We start from the raw sequence: 21,402 nt of genomic DNA on the forward strand, positions 1-21,402 counted from the left end.
CCTCCCTCTGCAGTTGTGTGTGCGTATGTGTGTGTAAGTGTGTGGAGCCACAGGCCTTTCCCAATGAGTGACAGCGGTAGCCCATCCCTCCAGGAGACGCGTGCAGAATGACCAATGGCACGGATACGGGGTGGATGGGTACCAGTCTCTGCAGAGGCCTGGGTGGAAACCGTCGCACCCACCCTTTCCACCCCCTACCCCCCAGGCCCCAGCCCCCGTTCTCGGTTCCCCCGGGGCGCACCCAAGGTGCTCATCGCCCTCATGCAAGCCGGGCCGAGGACGAGGTAGCGGGAGAGGCTCAGGTCTGACGGTCCCTGGCTGCGGTCCCCGCGTCGCAGCGCTGCGGCTGAGAACGCTTCTCTGGGAGGCCGGCAGCCTCGGGGTGCCAGTATGTAAAGCAGCTGGCGGGGCTGGGCGGAACCTGAGGGCGATGCAAATGATGGAGGCGGGGTCTGCCCGCGGCTCCGCCTCCCTCCCCCGCAGCTGGGGCCAGCGGTGCCAAGCGCAGCTGGTCGAGTGGCGGCAGCTGGGCGAGTGACAGCCCCAGCTCCGCGCGCCGCGGCCGCCAGAGCCGGCGCAGGGGAAGCGTCCGCGGCCCCGGGCGGCAGAGCGGCCGCCTTCTCCCGCGCCTCCCGGGCCCGCAGCCCGCGGTACCGCGGCCCCTGGCCGGCACCTCTCGTGCTCCCGCTCCCCGCGCGCAAGATGGCTGACCCGGCTGCGGGGCCGCCGCCGAGCGAGGGCGAGGAGAGCACGGTGCGCTTCGCCCGCAAAGGCGCCCTCCGGCAGAAGAACGTGCACGAGGTGAAGAACCACAAATTCACAGCCCGCTTCTTCAAGCAGCCCACCTTCTGCAGCCACTGCACCGACTTCATCTGGTGAGAGCGCGCCGGCGCAGGGCACCTTCCCGGGGCTCCGAGGGTAGCGCCGTTCGCGGGGACCCCCTCTTCGCGTCCTCCGCGCCCCCCGCGCCTCCGCGGGAGGATAAGCCCCGCCGCGGCCCCAGATCCCGGGCTCCCGCTCCGGACCTTTCTGTCCCGGACTCCCCGGTGGACAGTCCTGCGGCTTCCCGCTCCCCGGGGTCCCAGACAGCCGACCGCGGGGTGCCTCGTGCCCTCTCTTCCTCCCAGCTGCCTCGGAGCGCCTAGGGGTCGCGGCGCGGGCGCTCTTTCTCCACAGGGCTCGGGGCTCCGCTGTCCCTCCCCGGGAGGGCAGCGCCTCGAGTGCCCTCTCGTGCGGGGTTCCCTATCTCTCTGCCTCCTTCCGGGCTCGAGGCACCCTCACCCCCTTCCCTCCTTTCTGGGGGCAGCGCCCTGGGTGTCCTTTCTCTGTCTCCCTGCGGGCATGGGGCATTCTTTCCTCCTCCTCTGTGTCTCCGGGGGCAGCGCCCCGTGTTATCTCTTATTGCTTCTCCCTGAGGGCCTGGGCTCCCCTTTCCACTCATCAGTTTCCCCCCTTCACATCACTGCGGGGACCCTCCGCTCCCCGGTCTCTCTAGGCATGGGGAGTCCTCTCTCCCTCCCAGTCCCCTAGGGAATGCCACCGCCGCGGGGGCTCTCCCATCCTCCCTCTAGATGCGTCTTTTTCTCTTTTCCCGAGGGCACTCGGGCATCTCTGTGGGCAGAACTCCCGCCTGCCCGCCGCCTCCCACCACGACGGAAACGCTCCCCCCCACCCCGCCACCTGGTGGTCGCAGCCTCCTGTCTTCTGCCTTTTGAGGGGAGGTGGAGGTTACCGCTGAGCTCCCACCTACCCCCTCCCCCCCCAGAGGCGGAAGACTCTTGGGCACCCGCCTGTGGCTGGGAGGTTGCACCTGGGCTAGAGGGGCAGGGGGAAGTGGGGTGACTCTGGGGGGGAACTAACTGGTGGCTGGTCTCCTCGGGCTGCCTGACATGTCTCCTTCTGCCTTTGCAGGGGCTTCGGGAAGCAAGGATTCCAGTGCCAAGGTAGGCTGTGGGGTTCTAAGGATGCTGTTTGCGGGAGGAGAAGGTGAAAAAGACTTTCTGGAAGTGACTGAGTTAGGCAGAGAGTGAAGGAATTACATTTGTCACAGTGACCTCCCAAATTAGGAATTCATCACCACAGAAAGGTCTTTAAAAGTGGTGTGTGTATATGGGGCAGAGATACTCCATCCAGGAAGGACCAGTGGAGCTGGGAGGCTCAGCTGGCCAAGGAAGTGCATCCACCCTTTCTCCCTAACCAGCACCAGAAGAGTCAACACAGATTCTCCTGAACCTATCCTGCCTGGCCACTTCTTCTTGAGATACCCTCCCGCCCAATTCCTGTTCATGTGTCCTTCCACTTCCCCTGCCTCATAGAGGTCTCTACAGGTGGCCCCTGCCTCTGCAGATGGTGCATCCCCTAGAAAGGTGACTGTGGTTGTCCCCTGGGCCTCCTCCCTCTCTGAAAGAAGTGGTTCCAGATGGGGTGCTTCTCAGATCCTGGTTTCAATTGCCCTTTCTATCTTCTGGCTAGATACAGGAAGGACTCCAAGTGACTGGTTACCTGGGTCTTTGCATTGGGTTTGAGATCATTTACCCTAGCCAGGGATGCCCAGCCTAGTGGTGACTCGGCCGTCTCTGGTTGCAGATTTGCTCTTCAGATGCCAAATCATCTGTAGTTTTGTTTAGCCCTTAGGGTGTCAAACATTTTTTGAATTTGATGCCAACATTTTAGAACTGGGAGATTTCATGAAGTATCTGACTTTGCAGCTTCAAGTTTGCTGAGCATTGGTCCCACTTTCTTTTTAGAACCATCATTTGGAGCTGAGAGCAGCAGTTTTCGTGAACAGGGTGCACATGCACCATTTTGTCTCAGTCGATCCCAACCAGGCCTGCTTCACCCATTTCTGACCCCTGTAAGGCATTTGAGTTTGCAACCTCTGGTCTGGAAGGTCCCCCCTTTCCCCCATTTTAGACCAGGTCCACGTGGTTGAGTTTGGTGAGAGATATCACATTTCTGGGGAGTGTCTTAGGGGCAAGTTGATTGCCCTGGCGATCTGCGTTTAGATCAGGGGAAGAAAACATTTGAATGTTAAAGAGTCTGAGATGTGACTTAGCACTGACTGACAGTTCTGTTGTAGCACCTCCACCCTCCAGAGAAAAGTAAAGTGATCCCTGATGAGAGTGAGTGGCATTGTCAGTTGTGCAGAGTGCTGGCAGCGTGGCACTGGTTTCTTCGGAGACTTATATGACCTCTCACCTGAGATCTGGGCAGAGCCCGCTCAACCAGTGAGCCTTGTAGACCCCCAACCTCCGCCCTCTTTTACCAAGGTTTGGAGCCCCAATTTTACGCACTGCACCAGAGGACTTCCCACATTCCTTTAAATGGCAGCAATTTCGGCCTTGGTGCACACGGTTGGATTGTTTTCTAGAACTTTGACCCCCGAAGCAGAATGCCAGGGGTGTCTTAGCATGGGAACACGTAGAAGATCTTTGAAGTTACCTCTCACTTCCATGAATCGGTTTCTGTCTTTGTCTCTTGCTGAGGTCAGGGGTGATTTTTGAACATTTTTATTGCTGCTTTCCTATCCCACCTGCTCTGCCGTTATTAACGGTTGGGAAAGTTAACTTCTCAGTGTGCAGGTAATGACACATCTGAAGCAGCAGATCTGTTTTTTCAAAGCCAGGAAAATGGTAGGCATTTTCTGGTGCAGTGAGTAAAGCAGAATTAAAGTTTCTAATGAAATATGGCAGCTTTAGAGGTAAGCATGTTTAAATTTTTTTTTTTTTTTTATTGCCTTTCTTTTTCTCCTCTCCCTGAGAGGCAGTGTAGGGTAGCGGGCATGTGCACAGGCTATCAGGCTACCACTGTGAGTTTGAATCTTGGCTTGAGACTTCCCAGCCATTTTACTTAGCCTCTCTGTACCTCAGGCTCCTTGTGTATAAAATGGGTCCCTGTAACAATACCTACCTTAAAAAATTGCTGGGTGGCTCCAAGTTGTTACAGTATATAAGATGCTTGGACCAGAGTTCAGCACAGACTAAGCACTCAGAAAATATCTGCTCCTATGATTGTCTCCAAAGTAACCCAGTGGTGGGGCAGCTGGTGTGAGAGGAGAGTGGCTCTGCAGGGTTGCTTTGCTATGGAGCTGGCTGCCAGGTGAGAGTCTAAATCCAGCTGTGAACGTCTGGTCGCCCTGTGTCACTGCTTTGGTAGTAAATTCCATTTGGGCTGGAGTGGGAAGGAGCAAGAGAGGGGAAGGGGCAAATTGACAGCCCTTGAAATTGAGATGCTTAGGATCTCATGCTTAGGGATATCCAGGAAGGTGGCAGATTATCCTCAGATGTGCTCAGAGTTACCTGGGACTAGTTTTGGAATCAGAGAGGAGTTCCTTATCTGAGCATTTTTGCACCACATTTTTCCGCTTAAAGTGAATCTAATTAAAATGGGATCAGTATGTTATAGAAAATACATACGGTTTTATTCTCTCACCAGAGTTAGAAGTTCAGAGCCCAAGGTGCTATGCTCCTTTCAGTTTTGTGCTCTACTATCCCAGGAGTGAAAATGATTTCAGAGTCCAAGAAGGATGCTGGACTCTCCAGTCATCACAGCCTTATTTCAGCCAGCAGGAGGAGGAAAGGTACAGAGAGGTGAAGGACACATGCTCACTGTCCTGAAAGTTGCCTCTGATACTTCTGCCTATATGCTATTAGCTAGAACTTAATCACATACCCACACCTTGCTGCAAAGGGGTATGTGGGAAATGTAAGGTTAATTTCAGGTAGCCATGTTCCCAGATAAAAGCTATGGCGGGGGGGTTTCCATTTCAAAAGTAGAAGTGGAGAGAGGATCTAGTCTCTGCCTTTCTTGGGTAGGAGTAGTGTAGGATGATCATAAGGCAAGGAAACCACTGAGCCCCATGCTCCATGGTGCTGCCATGGAAATTGGGGATGCTGGGATGGCTTGAGAGAGGAAGGATGGAAAGTCCATAAACCATGGGAAATTGTGGATTTCTGTGTGCTCAGGGGAGTTTAAGAATAGACTTTCTTGCTTTTGTACAGAACTCTAGATTGACTGCTACATAATTTCTCCCTTTTTGTTTCCACTCTGTATTTTCTATAAAACCACTCTCTGTGAGGTAGTTTAAGAATGTCTCTGGTGACAGGGGACTGGAGCTGAGAATCTCTATTATGAAACCCCCTAAATTCTGGATTAGAAATAGGACCGCTCGGATAAGCAAGGCAGACTTCTCTCTGTGGCATTATTTAGAGGAACCAGGGACCAACATTTGTGCCTTCATTGTAGTTAAGACAAGGCTTTGGGTGGAATTAGGCTCTTACCCCAAGAAACTTTTACAGTTGGGCAGAGAGAAAAAAAATTTTTTTAAGGAAGTCACTTAATTAGAAATAGGGAGGCAATAAAATATAGGGATTCAGAATTCCTAGCATGGGGTTGGAGTCAGATAGAACTGGGTTTGAATCTGTGCTCTGCCACCTACTTACTGTGTGAACTTGGGCAAGTCATCCATTTCTAGTGGCCTCGGTCTTCTGATCTGTGAAATGGGCTAATAGTACCTACCTCATAGGGTTATGGTGAGGAGTAATGAGGTGGTACAAGAGAAATATCCACTATCGATAACTCTAAGTGAGATGATCATTATTACTTGATTAGCTGTAGGAAACTGTGTCAAAAGGGGACAGAGTTAATTTGGGAACTCATTAAATGACTGTGTCTCTTTCGTGTATTTAGATGGGTTTCTTCTTTGGTATGTTTCTTCATAGACTTTAGGTGACACCAGTGAGTCTAGCCCCAGACAGCCAGCTTGTTTAGATTGTCTTTTCTCACCCTTCTTGTGAGAAAAATCTAAACTTGCCATGGACCCTCTAGAAAAACCCCAGTGCACTAATTTTCTGACTATATAGACCTAGCATTGGTGACTATAATGAGTAAACCAGCTCTTTCCTTTCCTGTATAGATTAGAAAACAAGTTTTTAAGCCTTCTTTTTTTAAATTTTATTTTTTTAATTGAAGTAGAGTTGATTGACAATGCTGTGCCAATCTCTGCTGTACAGCAAAGTGACTCAGTTACACACATAGAGACGTTCTTGTTTTACATATTCTTTTCCATTCTGGTTTATCCCAGGATATTGAATATAGCTCCCTGTGCTTTTTTAAGCCTTCTAATAGACATTATTCTTAAAAATCCCCAAAGTATTGCATGAATAAAACCATTGCTGGTTTCATCAACATCGACTTTACAGGATACAAGTTTATTTTAGTCTGTAGTTAACACTTAGAGGTTAGAATATGTACTTTTTAAAAACAATAGTCAAAGATGAATCAAAGGTTCATTTTATTTTTGGCATATTTTTCCCTAGGAACTATGATATCCTGAATTTCAGGTTGAACTTTCTCAGTAGAATCATAAATAGGGCCTTTTTTGTGTGCAGTCAAGCCTCTATTATTCCACTTCCCTCCCTTCTCGGAAGCAGATCCCAGAGGCCTGTGATTGAGACTCCGCTTACCTCTTGGCTCTTCTGAATGTGTCCTGGGGGTTCCATGTGGATGAAAGGCAGAGGCTTTTTGAATTTGTGTTTGTTGGTTTGACTTTTTAAGTTTTTCCACCTGAAGTGGGATTTGGGGCTCAGAGTCCCAAATGAAATAAAAAATTTTAAGGGTAGGTTAATGCTGGTAGTCTTAGCAAGAAGGAGGGTTGATTTGTTGAAGAGGCAACAACCAATTCCTTTTGAGCTGTAGAACACTCAGGGAAAGCTTGAAGCTTTGTCACTGGGCAACAGAATGCCTTTCCAAGTAAATATGGAAAATATGACCTTTGAAAATCTAGTTGATATGATATACTGGTTATTAGAAACTCATTAAAAAATATATTATCTCTGAGTACCAGTGATACTTCAGGTACTGCCCAGAACCAGATATAGCATGTTTATGGTGTATTGGGGTCAATAAAGAAAAAGATATAGAGAAGTTAACTGGTCAAAAGGTAAACCGAAGGTTTGAAAATAAATTGTACATGTTCTTGCTGTTGGGGTCCTCTTTCCTCCGTCTGTCTCTTTCTTTCTCCACACATGCACACACGTACACACACACGTGCACACACACGCAAATAGATCAGTACGTCACAATTTTGAGATTATGCATCTCCTTTTGGTGCTTTTCAGCTACAGGTAGTTAAATTATTAAGTACAATTTTTAATCCTCTGGTCTTTTGTCTTTGCAGTCCAATTAATTCTTGGGTGGGGAGGGGGATCAGCTGAACAGTTCATCATCTCTGGCTGATGTGTTCAAAAGCTTGGTCCCTTATTCTTGGCATTTGATCTAATCTCAAAGATTCTATGACTTCACTCATCCTATGTCTCCACTGAAATTGTGTGATAGCTTTTTTATAGAGTGTACAAAATTCACAGTGTTTACATGTGGTATTTGGAGGTGTGATGGCTGCTTGACAATCTGGTAGGAAATTTGTATATTTACCACATACATCCATTTGTCCATCCATCCATCCATCCTTCCAAAAAATATTCACTCATTAAGCTCTCTGTGTCAGGAGTTATGTTAGATGGCAGGAATACAAGCGTGAATGAGATTGAGAGGATCCTTATTGTTGCGGAGCTTACAGTGTAATGGGGGAGATGAGACATTCTACAAAGCATTGCACCAATATTTAATTTCACTCTTGTTAAGTACTTGGAAGGAAATGTACAGGGTGCTATGGGAATGTGTAGGGGGTGCTAACCTCTGTAAGGGTTGGGGTGGAGTCAGGGAATTCTTTGGCCTGGGAATTAAAAACGAAAACTAGGGACTTCCCTGGCAGTCCAGTGGTGAAGACTCTGCGCCTCCAATGCAGGGGGCTTGGGTTCGATCCCTGGTCAGGGAACTGAGCTCCCACATGCCGCACAGAAACAAAAACAAAAAACAAAACACAGACAACTTCTCATTCTTTGAGGTAATTGGAGAAAGTCTGAGTTGTCAAGGAGCCGGAGCTAAAAATCTGTATTGTGAAGCTGCTTATATCCTGGATAAAGGTACGCAGGAGGTCTTATCCCTGTGACGTTCTGTGGAGAAGCCCTGAATCTTTATTTGTGCCATGGTTGCAGGTAAGATGAATATTTAGTAGAAATAGACAGTTACGTTAAGATGGCTTCTTTCTCAGTTTGGCAGACAGAGAACGTCATCTCCTCTTAGCTAATAACTCACAATGAGCCGACTTCCCTTTTGTTCAGGGGTTGCAGTTCGAGGTGGCTGCTCTAAAAGAGAAAAATCAGATCATTTCAGAGGTGGAGGGGCAAGTCTGAGACAATAGATTGAGAATAAATAAAAAGAGGGAGCAGTTATACATATATATGTGTATACACACACACAGATTCTTTTCCATTACAGTTTATTACAAGATATTAAAGTGTATAACTGAGTCACTCTGCTGTACACCAGAAACTAACACAACATTGTAAATCAACTATACTTCAATTAAAAAAAAGAGAGAGAGCAAAATCTGTCAGTGAAAGGCATTTGTGAGCTGAAAGCCAGTTTTCAGGGGCACAGGATTACTTGCATTTTCTACTGAATATCTTCCTCATCCTGGGTCCATGTCTGATTTTCTACAACCATTCATTCCATTGGTTTAGGCCGTGTGTTTTCTCTTATTTGGAAGATAATTTTTAAGTAGTTTCACAATAAGCAGCATTGACTCACACGTAGAAAAAGATCCTTTGTCAGTTCTCTTTCCATTTTTCTGATTTCTTCAAGGAGAAAGTCTCAGTCTCTCTAATACAAATCTGGGTACTTTGTAAATGTTCTTTATTGTTTTTATTATAAAGGGTCTACAGGGAATTATGGAAACATAAAGATGTGTTAGTTTCTACCAGTAACCCACTTTTACCTAATGTTGAGCCTCATGCTGTTCTACCTCTGGGCCTGATTTCTTACTGGCGCTTCCTCCTTGTGAGTAGGGAAGGGGAGTTCAGTGTCTTCCCTGGAAATGTTTGATGTTGGAAGGAAGCTCTGTGTTGCAGAGGGTTGAAAGGCACAGCAACCGCAGGCTCTGGAAGAGACGGTGGCCTTTATTCAGGAGTGTCAGTCTTTTAATATTACTGTTGTTATTGTTGCTGTTGTTGTTACCTTTTCATTGTCCTTGGCCTGCTTGTTTGTATCTCTTGGAGGTCTCTTTTTCCCTCAGCCGACATGCAGAAATTTGCCCTACCGGGTCAGAAGGGGAACTCAGACTCAGACTAGGAGGGTTCTGATCCCCCTTATTGAGTCTTGGCATTTGCTAAGTAAATGGAAATTAACTTTGCTCAACAATAACCGTGTTCCTGGGGGGAATTCTAGACTCTTCCTTTACCTTGCCACTGCCCAGTTACCAGACTTTGGGCTTCTAGATAGGCAGTAAAAATTGGGCTTGAGAGTGAAGGCTCAAATATCAAACAGACCTGATTTCTTATCCTGGCTTTCTTTCTCCGTGGCTTTGTGACCCTGGGCTGGTGAAACATGATCCTGCCTTTATCCACCCATCCATCTATCCACTCACCCACCAATCCATTCCTCTATCCACCCAGTTGTTTTCCATCCATCATCCATCTACTCATCCATCCATCCATCCATCCATTTCCACATCCATCTAGCCATCTGTCCATCTATCCATTCATTCAGTAAATATTTATTGAGTGCCTACCATGTATCAGGTACTGTTCTAAGCACTGGAACTAGAGCAGTGAACAAGACAGAATCCCTGCCCTCAGAGACATTTGGTAGAAGAATAGCAATTAATACATTTTAGTAGAAGAATAGTAATTAACAAGTAACTTAGAAGAAATATATTGTATAATGTCAGGTTCCAATATGGGCTTTGGAGAGAAATAAGACACCATGCTTGCCCTTGAAAATCTCCCTGGTCTTTTGAGGGGAGAACAGCACATGGCCAATTACTTCTGGTACATAAATGAGAAGTGTTACACCGAGGGTGTGAAAAAGCTTTGAATGACATCCTTACTCCTAGGAGGGGTGGAGAAGATTCCACACAGGAGCTGACATTTGGGAACAATCTTCCAGCAGGAGTAGGAGTTCCCAGATTGACACGGGGGCGGGGGCAGGGGAGGGTGTTTCAGGCAGAGGACAGCACAAGTGGAGCCCTGGAGGAGAGAAAGGGACTCATGCGGGGAACAGGAAGGAGGGTGTGTGAGGGATGAGCTGGTGGGAGGGGAACGTCCTGTCGGGGGTCTGGACCTCGTGAAGGCAGCGTAGTGACTAGGAAGTGGCTGTTGTCATTGCTGTCGAGCGGGATGTGTGTGGGTGAGTGAAATTGCCAAATGTTTGAAAAAGAGCATGAGATGCATTCTGAAGCCATAATTGCCGTGACTCAGATCCTGAAATTCCAGGCTGGTAGGGTTGGAGGTCAGGTAAGAGAAGCTGAAATGACCATTTAGAAGCAGTGGGGGAGCGTTCCCAGAGCATCTAGGGGCTGCTGCCATTTTTCACATCCTAAAGAGACGTTTGGACTTTCGTGTCAGTCATACTGTTGATTATCCTATTTTGGGAGATGGTTACCGGGTTATTTTTACGGTTCTAACAATAGGGATATTGCTCTTCACTGCATCCTTAATTGTAGAGGGCCGCAGAAGTGATTTTTTTCTCTAGAAGGAATCCTCCCACTCCTTTTCTCCTTCTCTCCTGCTATCATGCACCCAGCTCGTGTTTACTGAGCACATGCTGCACTGGTGGTGAAGAATTTGTGCTTTGGAGACAGAAAGGCATGGGTGTAAATCTTGGCTTCTTGCTATGGGACCTTGAACATGTTACTTAAACTCTTTGAACTTTTGGTTCTTCCAGAGGTCAAAGGCAGTGACAGAACCTAGTTTATAAGGCACATGGCAGGTGTTTCCTGAGCACCTTGCCTGACATACAGTGAGTACTTGATAAACAGGGCTGTTTCCATTATTTCTAGGGCTGGGCACTGTCTTGTCCTTACTGAGTTTACAGTCTTGTTGGGAGGCAGGATGAATGCTCCTGAGTCAAGGACATGATGCAGGAATGAATGTGCTTACATGTCGTGGTCAAGAGCCCTCAGGGGGACTGACAGTGGATCTGAGGGAGGCGTGCTCAGCTGCCGTCAGAGAGGTGATTTGAACATGGGTGAACGCAGTGCTTTCTGTGCTACAATTTCCTGGCTTTCGATGCTTTAATTTTGTGGGGAACCTCAGAAAGCTGAACTGAAATCTGCGATTGCCGTATCTGCTGCCTCATTTTGGAAACGTGTTGATGGCGTTTCAACTTCAAATAGATTTCTGACAAGTTCACCTTTAAAATTTGGGGGTCCCTTCAGCCTCTGGGTGGGATGTTCATGTGCTCTTTTGGGTTGAAGAAGCTAGCAAATAATGTGGGTGAAGGTAGAGGGTGAGCTCTGCAGGACTGTCTCTTGTCGTGATGGATTTTTATGGAATAGCCCTATTTTGAAGACATTCCCTCCCTAAAGGGGGGGATCATTCTTTACCGTTTAGGCAAAGCGGCAAATGAGAATTTTGATAGTTATCTGGATTTTTTTTGTGTGCGTGGCAAAATGTATGGTTGGGGGTATTAATAATTCTATCTGGGCCACCGGTACACTTAGGGATGCAGGATTGGCATATAGGGTGGTGAGGGACCGTTTTCTATTTTGGTTAGAGGTCTATGTTTTGGAGGCTGGCTCTCTGTTTTTCCCAGGGTTGAGTCCAGAATCCGTAACATGAGTTACAAGTTCGCCTGATCTGGGCCCTCACAATCCGCCCCTTGTACCACGCTTCCACTTGCGTTTCACTTTCTGGTTGAAGACCCAACTGGTGGTCTTTCTCAGTATGACACAGCCCTGCCCAGCCTAGGGCTTTTGCACCTGCTCTGTCTTCAGCCTGAATCGCTCTTCCCTTTCCTCTTCCCCCACTCGCCTCCTACTTCTCCTTCAGAACTTAGCTCAAATGTCACTTTTTCAGAGAAGCCTTCCCTGATCTTCCAAATCAGGTTCCCCCTTGTAGTCTCATAACCCCTTGTCACTTTTACATTTTTCTAATTGTATATTTATTCGAGTGTTTAGTGTTTGTCTTCCCTACAAGAATGTAAGTTTCGTGAGAGTAGGGACCACATCTGTCTCATTTCCTGTTGTTTCTGGAGTACTTGGTTCCATACCTGGCACATGGTATGTGCTCGTAGATACTTTTTAAATGAATGAATGGTATAGGGGAGAAGAACTCCATTGAGGGAGTCATTTGATTTGGCTTTTGGTGCTAGTTTTGGTATAGCTTGATCTGTGATTTTTATAAAGAGTGTATCACTTCCTAGTTTACAAGCTCTGGTCATTTTTGTTTGAACCAAAAAAAAAAATTGCCCTCATTAAATCCTGTTGAGAAGTGATTTTCATAAGTATGTGAATGCTGCAGTCTTAACTTTGGGCAGAGCCTCAGGCTTTGGCCACGTTTCACTGTGAAGATAAAGAGTTTCTCCACTGAAGTCCCTTCTTTGGGACCCTGGTGGACTGGAGTGAGAATAATTTCCTTTGACGTAATGTAAACTGGAGGCTACTGAAATGGCCATCTGAGTAGAATAGTGGGTACGTAATGGAACACTATACAGCAACGAGAATGAACAGATTCCAGCTATACACAGCATAGATGACTCTCACAAACAACCTGTGAGCTAAAATGCCAGTACGTTCTGTATGATTCCATGCACTTGAAGTTCAGGGACAGGTGAAAGTAATCATAGGCGATAGCAGGATGGTGATTACCCACCGGGGGACTGGTGGGGACTAAGAGGGGCTACTAGGGTGCTGGCGATGTTGTTTCTTAATCTGGGTGCTGGGGGGTTCAGATTGTGACCATCCATCGAGCTGTAGACATGTACCCACTTTTCTGTTACGTATATTCCACTTTAACAGAAACAACTAAAAAGCACAGAGTTTTGGGAATTCCTTAGCGGTCCAGTGGTTAGGACTCTGCGCTTTCACTTCCGAGGCCCAGGTTCAAGCCGTGCTCTGGGAACTAAGATCCCACAAGCCACGTGACGTGGCCAAAAAAAAAAAAAGTACATAGTTTTAAGTCACTGAGAATCTGAGAAATGTTAGTGGGGACTTTTTCAGTTTTGCACACAGAAGTGAAATCTGTACAGGAGACAAGCACCTTCTGGAGTCACCCATTGAGGGATGGTGCTGTTTGCCTTTTTGGGGGGACATCTGCTTCCCATTTCAATGTTGCCCACCGGTTGCAAACTGTAGAACAAAGAAGCCAGGACATTCTGACAGTTTTCCCACCCAGTAATGTAGCTCTGTTAATACCAGGAAAACTTGAGCTCATAAACTACTTTTAGGGCTTGCATTTAAAACATTCTCTATTTGCTAAGGTATTAGTCAGAATCTATGAAAGCTGCTATAACAGATAAGCCTTGAAGCCTCTGGCTTGAGAGGAAGGGATTTATTTCTCACTCACGGCACAGACCACTGCAGGCGATCCTGGTCAGGCAGCCTCCCACCCAGTCGTCCAGGGCTCCAGGTAACTCTCCACTGGGCAGGTGGATGGGGAGAAGGAACACAAGAAAGCACATTCATTTCAGAACCACTTCAGCCAGGAAGGGACACATATCACTCCTGCTCACATTCTCGTGGCCGGAGCTTGGGCACAGGGCTGCGTCAACTGCACGTTGACCAGCTCGGGAGCAAAAGAAAACAGGTGAGTGTTGAGAACCGCAAACCCTACTCTAGTCCCCAAAGCCATGGTTTCCTTTGACTTCCTTGGAGCTGGTGTATCCAATTTTACCTCTAACTTGACTTCTTTAAACCTGAGAGGTGAAACTCTAGACCTCTTTATCTTATCAAACATAGGAGGGGATGTTAGGGGGAGAACACAGTCTGTTTGTGTTGCTTAGAGTGAAATAAAGAGACACTCTTCTTACTTTTAGCTGGTAGAACAATCTGGTTCTTGTAAGAATTTCCAGTTTTCCAGCCAGTCAGAATTCTTGCAGCTTCTAGTTGCCAGTGGACATCACAAACGCTATGAGGAGTCAGGAATAAGCTCACCCGGTTACTTCTTTTGGGAAAGTCTTTTTTTTTTTTTTAATAGTAATCTTTTATTTATTTATTTATTTTTATATTTATTTTTGGCTGTGTTGGGTCTTTGTTTCTGTGCTAGGGCTTTCTCTAGTTGTGGCAAGCGGGGGCCACTCTTCATCGCAGCGTGCGGGGCTCTCACTATCGTGGCCTCTCCTGTTGCAGAGCACAGGCTCCAGACGCGCAGGCTCAGTAGTTGTGGCTCACGGGCCTAGTTGCTCCGCGGCATGTGGGATCTTCCCAGACCAGGGCTCGAACCCGTGTCCCCTGCATTAGCAGGCAGATTCTCAACCACTGCGCCACCAGGGAAGCCCTTTTGGGAAAGTCTTTTGCTTATTTGTCATCTCTCCTACGGAAGAATCTTTTGGTAGTTCTACTTTTCGATGTTTGACTGAACACCTAATTTGACTGGACACAATTATCTGGTGTTTAACGAACCACCTCAAACCTTTAGTGTCTTCAAATCACCACCATTTTATTTTGCTCTTGTTTCTGTGGGTCAGTAATTTGGGCTGGGCTCAGCTGGGTGGTCCTTCTGGTCTAGGCAAGGACTGGCTGTTCGTGGCTGGGCTCACCCGTGTCTGGGGCCTCAGCTAGGACACCTGGGACACCTGGGGCCTTTCTCCAGGTGGTCTCTCATCTTCAGTGGGCTGGCCCGAGCTTGGTCACGTGGTGGTGGGTGCGTTCCCAGTGCATTCACGAGCAGGGGCCCAGCCTCTTGAACTCTAGGCTTAGAACTTGCACAGTGTCATTGCTCCCATATTCTGTGAGTGAAAGGGAATCACAAGCCCATCCCAGAAATAAAGGAGGAAAGAGAGGGGGGAAGAGACTCTTCCTCTTGATGGGAGAAGCTGCATATACCATGTGGCATTTTGGGGGACCTAGTAGACCAGTTTCATCGTGGCCCTCATGACTGCTTAGTTCCAGTACAGTGTGCATCTGCTGGACTGACCTTGAATCTGCGGTGGGTCCCGAGTCAGCGCTCACCACTTAACACCTAATAACAGGACTCAAGTCATAGGGAAGTGAAAGGGCCAAATGCTTTACGTAAAGGGCACAGCCCAGGGCTTAGTGCACATGAAACACTGACTACTACCACCATCACTACCAAATACACCACCATCACTACTGAATACACCACCAAGTATTGTCATTACTACCACCCGGGTCCTGCTGTGGACTTGGCACTACACTAAATGCTTAAGATTCATAACACGAGGCCCCTGCCCTTGAGGAGGGAGAGATCTGAGAAAGAAAGAGAGGTGAATGAATCCGTGTCATCCAGTGTGTGGCACGTGTGATCACAGAGCTGCAGTGGAGTGGGATGAGGTCGAGGGCGTGGGTTCAGACCTCAGCTCCATTGCTGCACATTCGAGGGCTTGGGTGCCTTTCTTAACCTCTTTAATCTCTGGTTTCCTCATCTGTGAAATGCAGGTAACAGCACAGAGCCCACCTCCTAGGATGCCATGTGGATTGAATGAGACCTGGCATGCAAGGAACATATGATTGCTTGTTAAATGTTAGTTCTGAAAAACAATTCTCAAAAATACCTTTCAAAAGTGTCCTAAAGGCACCATTTTTACTTCAGTCTCCTCCTGTGACTCTGGCCAATGTCATTGCTGCTTTGTCTTCAAAGATGAAGATTTCCAAACAGGTGGCTTATGGGAGGAGGAGCTCTTGGGAACAACACCTGTACGGGATGGAGGGAGGCAGGGAAGAGAGAAGTTGAACTGCAGTGCAATAGTTGTAATAGAGGCCAAAGCCAATCCCATGGCTGGAGCTGGGATGGCCCTTCAGAACTGGGACAGTGGGGACCCGCAACAAGTGGGCACTGGCTGTGGGCTACTCTGGGGAGCTGGCATTACCTTGGGTAAGGCAGCTTTCTTCTTTAAGGGAAGAGTCCCAGGGAGGATGCATCTGTGAATCATTGGCCTTCAGCACTCCCAGCAGGGAGTGTCCTGGTCCTACAGGTGTGAGTAGGGTCTAGGGGATGCTCTATGGGGTCCACAACATGCTTCCGGTTCTCTCTTAGAGGTTGAACATTCCAAACCGTATCTCCTTGACTGTTAGTAACCCTGCGGGCCTTCATCCTTGGCCTCTTCCCAGAACTGATTTAGTTGCTATGTAGGTTCATAGACCGTATCTTCCAGCACTGAAATACCATTTACAGAGAGCCTTAATCCAAGTAGGACATGGGAATGGCTTGCCCAAAGTCATTTAGCTACCCGGGAGGAGACCTGGATTTACATAGCTCCCCTTACCTTCCCTCTACTATGCTCTCCTGAGTCACAAGAGATTCCCTCTTTATTCTAAGCCTGGACTCCGTGACCTCGGTGCCTTGACCTTCACCTTTACACCTCCTTGCAGCTCCACGCTGGAGAGAGTTTTCTTGAATTCCTTTAAATGTGTTTTTTAAACTGTGGATCATCGCTCATCTGAGGGTCATGAAATCAATTTAGTAGGTCATGAACACCATGAAAAAATAAACTTGAAAGTAGAATGCATGACATAAGTATTGTTGCATAAAACGTCTATTTCATGTATACATATATAGGCATGTGTGAACTGGGTCACATGTAAAATGTGTTTCTCACTGTGGGTGATGGTCAACGCAGTTTGAAAGTCATTGTGAAAAGTATAGACAAGAGGTGCTGGAGGCTCATGAAGTTGACTTTTTTTTTTTTTAAATTTATTTATTTTATTTTTTTATTTTTGGCTGTGTTGGGTCTTTGTTTCTGTGCGAGGGCTTTCTCCAGTTGTGGCAAGCAGCGGCCACTCTTCATCGTGGTGCGCGGGCCTCTCACTATCGCGGCCTCTCTTGTTGCGGAGCACAGGCTCCAGACGCGCAGGCTCAGTAATTGTGGCTCACGGGCCCAGTCGCTCCGCGGCATGTGGGATGTTCCCAGACCAGGGCTCGAACCCGTGTCCCCTGCATTGGCAGGCAGATTCTCAACCACTGCGCCACCAGGGAAGCCCCATGAAGTTGACTTTTGAGGTCCATGGACTGTTGAGGCTTTATTTATTTTTAGAGATGATATAAATGCATTGTTTTGAATTCTTTATAATTAGATGTTTTATTCTCACCCCATCACACTATCCCAAGATTATTTTGATGATCATCTTTGAGCCTTAAACATATCACTGATAAGAGTTATTTTTCCAAATAGAATTCTAAGTGGGGGATAAGAGTTTTTAAAAATGGAATTATTGGTTCAGATGGAACTGCCTGGCCTGACCTGTCACTTGGGTGAAGTGTTCCAGCGCTGTGTCAAGTGCTGGCAGAGAGCTGTCCCTCTTGTGCAGACAAAGAACTGGTTATCCTGGGGGATAATGTGGGTTGAGAAAGAAGTGTTTCATGAACAGAATCAGCACAGAGGGAGGGAGGAGGAGGTCTTCAGGTGCAGGCATGGAGGTGGGCCATGTCGCCCCGGTGGCACTCTGCTGAGGTCAGCTTCCAGCTGGGCCTTCCAAGGGCTGGGATTCAGGCTGTGTTTCTATTCTCCGGTGTCCTCGATAGGTGGGGGCTGAAATGACAGTTGGCCTCATTGTGTTTCCCTTTTGGCCTTCTCTGATTTGGGGTCTAAGGCCGGGGCACTCCAGATGGGACAAAAGAAAGTCAGGTTCAAGAGAAAAATGAAATCTGGGCTAGACCTGTTCCTGCTCGAGTATATGTGTCCCCAGCAGGGTCTCTATTAGCTGGGGAGACAGGCCAGGGAAATTTCCATTTCGTGGACATCTTCAAATAAGGCTTTCAAAGACCGCTGACTCGAGCTGACGTTTATTTAGTACTTACTGTGTGCCTGGCACTGTTCTAAATGTTTCACATGTATTAACTCTTTTAATCCTCGCGACAGCCCAATGAGGTTGCTACTGTTATTATTCCCATTTTATGCTGAGAAAACTGAGGCACGAAGAGTTAAGAAATTTTTCCAAAGTTACATAGAGTTGGAATTCAAACATAGATTTGAGTTTAGGATTGTATAAAAGGAATGTCGAGATGGTGCTGGTGACAGCGATGACATGAGGGCTTGCGATGAGCTGGGGATTCACAAACTTCCTCCCTCTGAATCTTCATCCTTCACCAAGATTTGCTATTATTATTATCCCCGTTCACAGGTGAGGAAACAGGCTTAGCAAGGATAAAGAGTTTTCCTGAGAACTGCAGAGCCCAGATTGAATTCAGGACTGTCTGAGTCAGATTCCGAGTTCCCAGTCACTAAGGTGAAGGGCTTGGGGTGGGAGAGAGCATTGGTGCAGGGTGGGGGGGGGGGTGGCGGGGAGGAAGGCCCCTGGCAGAGTGAGGGGGGACAGCGGTCAGGCAGGCTTTGGGGTGCTTGATGGTGGTCCGGCTCATCCCTCAGAGCTGGGAAAGTGTGCTTGCTACAGCAGTGGGTGAAACTGGCAAGACTTGAGGAGGAAATTCCCTAGTGGGAGAAAATGTTTTCAATAAATTGTTTTTGTCCAATGAGGGAGTTAGCACATCTGTAGATTTTTAGCCATGGCCCTGAATGAGGAATTCAGAAAGTGGCTTCCGGTCTGAGGTCTTTTGGTGGTCATGTGACTGCAGTCAGCTGATTTCTTTGTGCGTGAGTTGCTGGGCTGGGAGGACTGGCTGAGAAGCATGAAGTCTTGCATCATTTGGAAGGAAGGGTTCACGTACAGCAGACATGTCCATGAAATGATAGAACTTCCCCAAAGAGCTGCTCTAATTTACTGAGGCACCGAGCTTAATGCTTCACACATGATCACATTTAAAGTCTGCAGCACCCTAGGAGATAAGTCTCATTTCCCCTCAACGAGGAAACGGAGGCTCAGCAATATTAAGTAACTTGCCCCAGGACTTGACGCTAAGAAGTATCTGAAGAGGGCGACAAGCCCAGTCCATCTGATTATGAAGCTTGTGGTTCGAGGATTCTGCCAGGACCCTTGATGAGCCTTTGGCCAGGGCATAGTGACATATCAAGGTGTGAGTGAAAAATGTTGCCTGCCGTATCAGCAAACAAAGGATGCCGCAGCCATCGAGCCGTCAGCCACGTAACTCAGGATGGAGGCAAATGGGCTGCCCACTGCCAAGCCCTCAGCTACTGCAGCCACCCCCAGCGGTGCACCCTGAGGGGACTCGGGATGGGAAAGAACAGGATGCTGGCCCTAGACAGCTAAGGTGCATATCAGAGGAATGATTTCAGTGAGCCCAGACTCTTGCATCTTCCCATACATAGAAAAGCACTAAATTCATTAACTTGAGATATCTGGTTTTCTTTAATTAACAGTAATCTTTTGATGTTCCACTACCTGGTTTTTTTTTTAAAAATAAATTTATTTATTTATTTATTTATTTATTTATTTATGGCTGTGTTGGGTCTTCGTTTCTGTGCGAGGGCTTTCTCCAGTTGCGGCGAGCTGGGGCCACTCTTCATCGCGGTGCGCGGGACTCTCACTCTCGCAGCCTTTCGTTGCAGAGAACGGCTCCAGATGCGCAGGCTCAGTAGTTGTGGCTCACGGGCCCAGTTGCTCCGCGGCATGTGGGATCTTCCCAGACCAGGGCTCGAACCCGTGTCCCCTGCATCGGCAGGCAGACTCTCAACCACTGCGCCACCAGGGAAGCCCCACTACCTGGTTTTTGTTGCAAAGACTCCTATATATCCTGGCTCCTCCCTGACCTCTTTTTTTTTTTTTTTTTTTTTGCGTTTATAATGAAAAGGTTTTATTTTCATCACAAGAGGCACACAGACCATACACACCGACAGATGTAAAAAAAAAAAAAGTGTATTACGCATCTTCTGCAAATTCACAGTACAAAAGATACTGCCTTTTAAATATGTAATATAAAAAAAACCAAGAAGAAAAACAATATAATAAAAAAATCATTGATATCATAACACAACACACTGGAACCCACTGGCAGCTTCTGAAAACCAAAGGGCAGCCCATCTTGTGGAGCTCCTGATTGGGTGGAGGGCGGCAGTCTGTACCTGCATTTTGTTGCTAAGAGCTCAGGGTCCCTTATCTCTTTGGAGCCTTCCTTCAGAGCCATCTGAGAGGCTGTCTTCCGGGCTTAAGTACTCAGTTTTGTCTGCCAAATAAAACATAATTCTCAACTTTTAAGTTGTGCATTTTTTTTCACTTGACATTTACAGTCCTGTGTATTTTCCAAAATCCACATAGAGGAGAGTAATATAAAAGGAATAATAGCACAGTGTGGTCCAGCTGGCATATTCGACCATCCCCTCATGTGCAGGGGGTAATACAGAGCCATAAGGCATGTTTCTCCCCTCCAGCAGCCCACAGTCTCATAGGAAAGTCCATAAATCAGACATTCATAACACAGTGTGATATGCACTATAATGGTGATAGAGGTGGGGATTCTGGGAGCAGCTCGAGTCCCAGGGTCCTGGGAGGTTGCACGGAGGAGCTCAAGTTCTAAGTTGAGTTTTGAGGCAGTGGAAGCGGTGAGAGAGTGAAGCAGAGTGTCAGCGAGGGTGGAGGAGAAGCAAGAGGAAGAAGGGACGCTTGTTAAGAGGCAGTAGTTGAAGGACTCGGAATGTTAAGCTTGGAGAAGAGAAGATTTGGAGAGGCAGAGAGAAGGCAGGAGAACGTTGAAAGTAGAGAGGAAGCTCTCCAGGATTCCTCAACCTGGTGAGGTTGAAAGCGCTAAGTGCTGACGAGAGCGCAGTGAGGTAAGGTGTCTCCAAGGAAGATAGCTTCCCAGGAGATGAGAACGGAGAGCACAGGTGGAAATGAGAAAAGAAGGGAAAATGAGTGGGAAATGAAGTAAGTTTAAGGCCAGTTGAGGAATTCTTGCTTGATGGTCTCTATTTGCTTTGTGAAGTAGGAAAAAAGAGGATTAGATCTGGATTCAGATCCTGTGACCCCAGGCAAATTTCTTATCCTTAGCTTCCTAGTTTTTAAAAAAGGGTAAATGATAGGGTAAATGTAGTACCTTCTACAAAGATTTCTGAGGATCAGATATAATAATGTCTGTGTGGGGCAGAGCAGCACTTTGCCTGGCATATCGAACAATAAAAGTAGTATGAATAATTGTCAGCTGTTCAGGGAGTTCTCATTTGGGTGCTTGATGAATAGGGGTACCATAAAAAGCAGGAGAAAATTCAAGAAGAGGAGAAGGCTTGGGGGTGAAGATAGTGAATTCTGCGTTGGCTATGTTGAGTTTGTGATACCTGTGGTATATCCAGGTGTAGGTGTCCAAAAGGCAATTGGGAATAATGAGAAGTCAGGCATGGCGGTAAATATTTGGGAGTTATTAATACAGGGCTGTATTTTTCAAAATACCTAAAGCATATTACTGGTGGTACTCAAAGATTTTAATTGTGTGTGACATTAAACATCATGGAAATACGTGTGTGTGTGTGTGTGTGTGTGTG

The 21,402-nt window shown here is 47.3% G+C and overlaps 1 protein-coding gene across 2 annotated transcripts in view; it reads left to right on the forward strand.

Moving 5' to 3' along the window:
• Positions 1–702: 702 nt before the first annotated feature.
• The window catches only part of PRKCB (protein kinase C beta), a 312,542-nt gene continuing 291,842 nt past the window's right edge, over positions 703–21,402 (forward strand). For both annotated transcript variants that reach the window (XM_059896365.1, XM_059896364.1), the window contains exons 1-2: positions 703–875; positions 1,912–1,943. In XM_059896365.1, coding sequence (XP_059752348.1) covers positions 703–875; positions 1,912–1,943 — 205 coding nt within the window. The remainder of the gene's footprint in view (positions 876–1,911; positions 1,944–21,402) is intronic.

Source organism: Balaenoptera ricei, chromosome 15, assembly GCF_028023285.1.
Source record: "Balaenoptera ricei isolate mBalRic1 chromosome 15, mBalRic1.hap2, whole genome shotgun sequence".
In the NCBI taxonomy this organism is placed as follows: Eukaryota; Metazoa; Chordata; class Mammalia; order Artiodactyla; family Balaenopteridae; genus Balaenoptera; species Balaenoptera ricei.